The 4464-nt window shown below is 31.9% G+C and overlaps 1 protein-coding gene across 1 annotated transcript in view; it reads left to right on the plus strand.

Moving 5' to 3' along the window:
* Window positions 1–4464, plus strand: part of LOC110029802 (kanadaptin-like) — a gene marked incomplete at its 5' end in the record, with an annotated part of 30285 nt that overhangs the window by 10076 nt on the left and 15745 nt on the right. The window contains 3 exon segments of the mRNA XM_020732252.1: window positions 489–537; window positions 2082–2231; window positions 2702–2797. Of these exon segments, the coding sequence (XP_020587911.1) occupies window positions 489–537; window positions 2082–2231; window positions 2702–2797 (295 nt within the window).

Genomic DNA, 4464 nt, shown 5'->3' on the forward strand with positions numbered 1-4464 from the left:
ATTATACAAATTATTGGGCAAATGAGATCCAGCTGGTCTCATTTTTTTAATTATATACATACACTATTTTCATAAAATTATATACCTTTTAGGTTAAATTAAATCATCTACTTTTCAAAACTATAAAAATACATTTCGAAAGCAAAAAGTTGACCGACAGGGAGAGAAGTTTTAATTAGTTGACTTCTTTGGTGGGTAATGTCATATGCTTTTATGCTTATTGGGTTATTGTGTAATATGTTACAAATTTAAACGCCTTTATTTTGAATTGGCAACTTGTATTACGTATTGAAATTGATGAGTTTATTTTTTATTTTTTTTGGTTATTTTGTGCATTTCATTTCATATTTGCTTTTGCCTCTTCTTGATGTCAAATCCATAGGTAAATGGTACTATGGCTCATGTATAAATGGTTTGGGTGATCATACTTCTGCGGCTGTTATTTTTTTTTGGTCCTTAATATCTTTTTAACTTCTTTTTTTTAACAGGTCCTCACGGCTCTACATTTTTAAAGGTCCATCAGAGCTAATGCCACCTGTAAGACTGAGAATTCCTCCTATCTTTCTAAATAAAATTAGTATTGCTATTTTAGTTATTTCAGAAGAGACATTTGCAAACCATCTTTTGTTACTCGTTAGTAAGCATCTCAGACATTGTTGTAATTTGAGGCAGTAATCCTTAATGGCTGTTGCGAACATGTTGGTCTTGTCACATCATGAGGCCTGTTTATGGAAGTCTATATCTTTTACAATAATTCCTTACATTCAGTGCTGATAATAGCTGCCAAGGATGATAGAGGTTTGCAATAGTCTGTAATTTTTAATACTAAGGAAGATGAAGATTTCATAAATCAGTAGCTACTAAGGAGGAGGAAGGTATATACTAATTCTAAAATAAGATAAACTATTTTTTGTTACTCTTTAGTTATATAGTGGCAAGTCTGTGTTTGCTATTACCTATCATCCATATCTTTTCTCTCTATTCTTTTGGATTATTTTATCTTTAATTAATTTTTTTTGTTTACCTTAAAATTATAATTAAGCAAGGTTGCCTAATCAATCACGGGGATCATTAGATTTAAATGAAGTCTTAACTATGAAAATTTGGTTTAATCAGTGTTTCGCTTTGTATCACTAAGGGTTTATTTAGCCTAATAAAAGTTTTAATCACCTAGTTTTTGCTTGATTAAATTCATAAAGTACCCAATTAATAAATTCAACCAATCATTCTTCTTTCTTAAATATCTTTTGAGTCATGCTGAAATGGTTTAAAAGTAGTTTTTTTATAACCTCTTGATTCCAAAGTCTAGCATAGAAAACTCAAAATGTTAAATTTTTTTGCTGGTTTTCCGCTCACTCTCTCCAGATACTTGTTGTGTTTGTTATTTGGATTTATTTGTTTTTTTTAATAAATGTTGATTTGCATTCTACGTGCATTCATTTGCATTAGTATGTGAAAGTCATTTTTAGGCTACCGTATTCACTTGAATAGCATGCCATTTGGGCATCCTAGAGAACCGTGTCTTTTCTTCCATGCCCCTAAACAACCCTCAGATGCTAACCTATGCACGCATCTTACGTCTCACCTATGAATTCTTTGGTTGAATCCGCATTTCCTATAGATCTTCTGAGGGACTGTTCCTCAGAAAATGCGGGAAACTTCAAAATATCCAACAAAGTGATAAATAATAAAGAAAACGATTCAGGATGAATATAACAATAAAAAGTTGTCCTTTAATTCACTGGAACAAATTCAAATATGTGCATATTATGAAACTTTTTGATAAAAATTTCTTCTTTTGATTATCTTATAGCTTCATCCCTTGATTTCTCTTTCTTATTTATTGTGCTGATGATCTACATCATGTAGTGCAATGCTAAAAAAATATAATTGTAATACTGTCTGTTGTTCGTGATAAATGCTTTGTAATACTGTCTGTTGTTCGTGATAAATGCAATTTAATTTATATTTGGCCAAATGTTAGTTCTCATATATATGATATTATTGCCTTATTTCCAATATAGTTACTCTTTACGTATCTCTTTTTACAGATAATTTGTTGCTTTAATTTAATCATGCAGGAGGGTGATTTGCATAATTTTAGAAAGGTCAAACTCCATGAAGCAATTTCTGATCGGGAAGCATCACTTTTGCGTGCAAAAGAAGCAGCTTCCCTTGCGAATGGTATTTCGTGGGGGATGGCTGAAGATGCCATTGAAGAAGATCCAGAGGTAATTGAGCTTGTCTTATTTAATTTTTTCTTTTCAAATCTGATTTCTTATTTACTCATTATGAGCAACTTGAAGTGTCGCAAGTAAATTCCTCATCAAGCATTTACTACCAGCATTTATCTTTTCTTAATTACTGAAGATACTGGGGATCTTGCTTAACAACATTACCTTTATCTGGTTTCTGGACCCTATGTAATAAATTTTTGGTGTTGTTATTAATGATGACAAAATAATTGGTGAGAGACTGAGTTTTGTGGCTTCAAGCAATAAAATAAGTCAATCCAATTTTATGGAATCAACTTATATATCATTTTTGCCAGACAATTTCTTTGTGCGTTGCTGTTTTTAAGGAGTAAAGAGGCTTTTACGAATTTTCCCATACTGGAGCAGGCTTTTGTTTACATGTTGATTTATTTTTTCTTAAAATGTATTGTGACTGATTGAGCTATTAAAATATGCTCATCTTCTAGAGTGATGCAGATGAAATTACATGGCAAACATACAAAGGGCTGTTGACTGAGAGACAGGAAAAAACACGTAGTAAAATCATAAAGAGAATGGAAAAGGTAATGTGTTATTTTATGCATTCTAAATGCATTGTTTAGGTAATTTTTTTTTTTCTGCATGTATGAACAATTTTTTCATTGGTTGAACCGTCCTACTAGTTGTTCTGCATGCTTATTATTTTCTTTCACATCTTGGTCGCTGTTTATGCACTTTTTTTTTTAAATTGTCTCATCCTGCATCTTCTTTCATGTGTATATGTATGCCGTGTGCTACAGAGAGTTAATTGAGTATGCCAGCTTAAAGAAGCAGTAATTGAGATTTCTTAGAACGCTGAAAGACGGTACATATTTCTCTGCGGTATTGACAAAAAAGTAATCTATCAGAGCAGAAATTAATGTTGACCAAGCTAGAACAGTTGAGAGAGGAAGTAGCTAGAGAAGTTAATTTGGTAGAAAGTTCAATATCAGTATGTTGTTAGCATCAATTTTTGGTGAGGTGGGGATGTGCTCGGAAAATTGTACGAGCAATCACAGTATATTTTTTCTTACAAGGAAAAGCCAGTGGGGTCAAGAGTTTATGATAGTAGAACAGTTAAGGCAGCTTGTTTCACTATGCCGTATACTGCATACTTTATTGTTTTAATGCTTTTTTGAGTTAGCCTTGCCGAGTTTCACTTAAAGAAGTACTCATCTAACCATGCGCTTAGCATATTATGAAAGAAGAGTAGGATATTGTGCTGTGTTTGATTACTTGGTAGTTTTTTTAACGGTTTCTATTTTCTGTTTCTCATACTTATTTGCTTACTCATTTTTTATCTATTTTACCTCTCTACTCTTTTACTAGACAAACAAAAAACCCATGCAACAGTTTTTCATGTAAACTTATTTTCAAGATTGATTATTTTCTTCAGGTCAGCGCTGAGATTTGAGAAACAATGGGACCTATTTGAGTTTTCATCAATATAATTTAGGATATATGCTCTTCAATGATTGAGTAAAAATTGTGATATATTTTTTTCCAGTAATATAAATTGCATATTAGATTAGGGCAAGCACTTCTTCGTTAAAATGTAGCAATTTTTATGCTTGGGTTTCATTTAGAATGATTTATATTACCATGTAACCTTTTAACGATTTACCAATTTGCGAGAGGTACTAATATTGATTGTTCGAGCAGTGACACTATAGTTTAAAAAATATATGGAGATGAAAACAAGGAAGTTTTTTCGATTGATTAATTTTGAAAATATGGTATATGAAAATAATTTTTGAGATTTAATTTAAGTATAAAAGATATATAGTTTGATTTTTAAAAGTAGTATGTTTTAATTTTTGAAAAATGAGACCAAATGGATCTCATTAGTCTGATAGTTTGCATAATCGTGCCTGATACCGCGAATACTACACCCTCCCGAGAGATAAGTGTAGACCTCAGTGATAGACCCAATCCTGCAAACTAAGAGATTTGTGACATCCGTTTGGTCTGCGAACCTTTTATATATGACCGACAAATTTCCCTATTTAATACAAAGATTAAAAAACTTCCCGTCATTTGGGAAAACTCTCGATAATTATCAATGGTTCTAGTCTTCAAGAATTCAAAGTTTAGGTTTTCAAGGTAGGACGTGGAAAAAAGGCAAGTGAGAGTGGCTCAAATAGGAACAGTTATTTCAGGAGTCCAAATAAAAGAAAAGGTAGGGGATGTCATAGATCCTGAGGAGAATCCC

Source organism: Phalaenopsis equestris, unplaced genomic scaffold (genome assembly GCF_001263595.1).
Source record: "Phalaenopsis equestris unplaced genomic scaffold, ASM126359v1 Scaffold000606, whole genome shotgun sequence".
Lineage (NCBI taxonomy): Eukaryota > Viridiplantae > Streptophyta > Magnoliopsida > Asparagales > Orchidaceae > Phalaenopsis > Phalaenopsis equestris.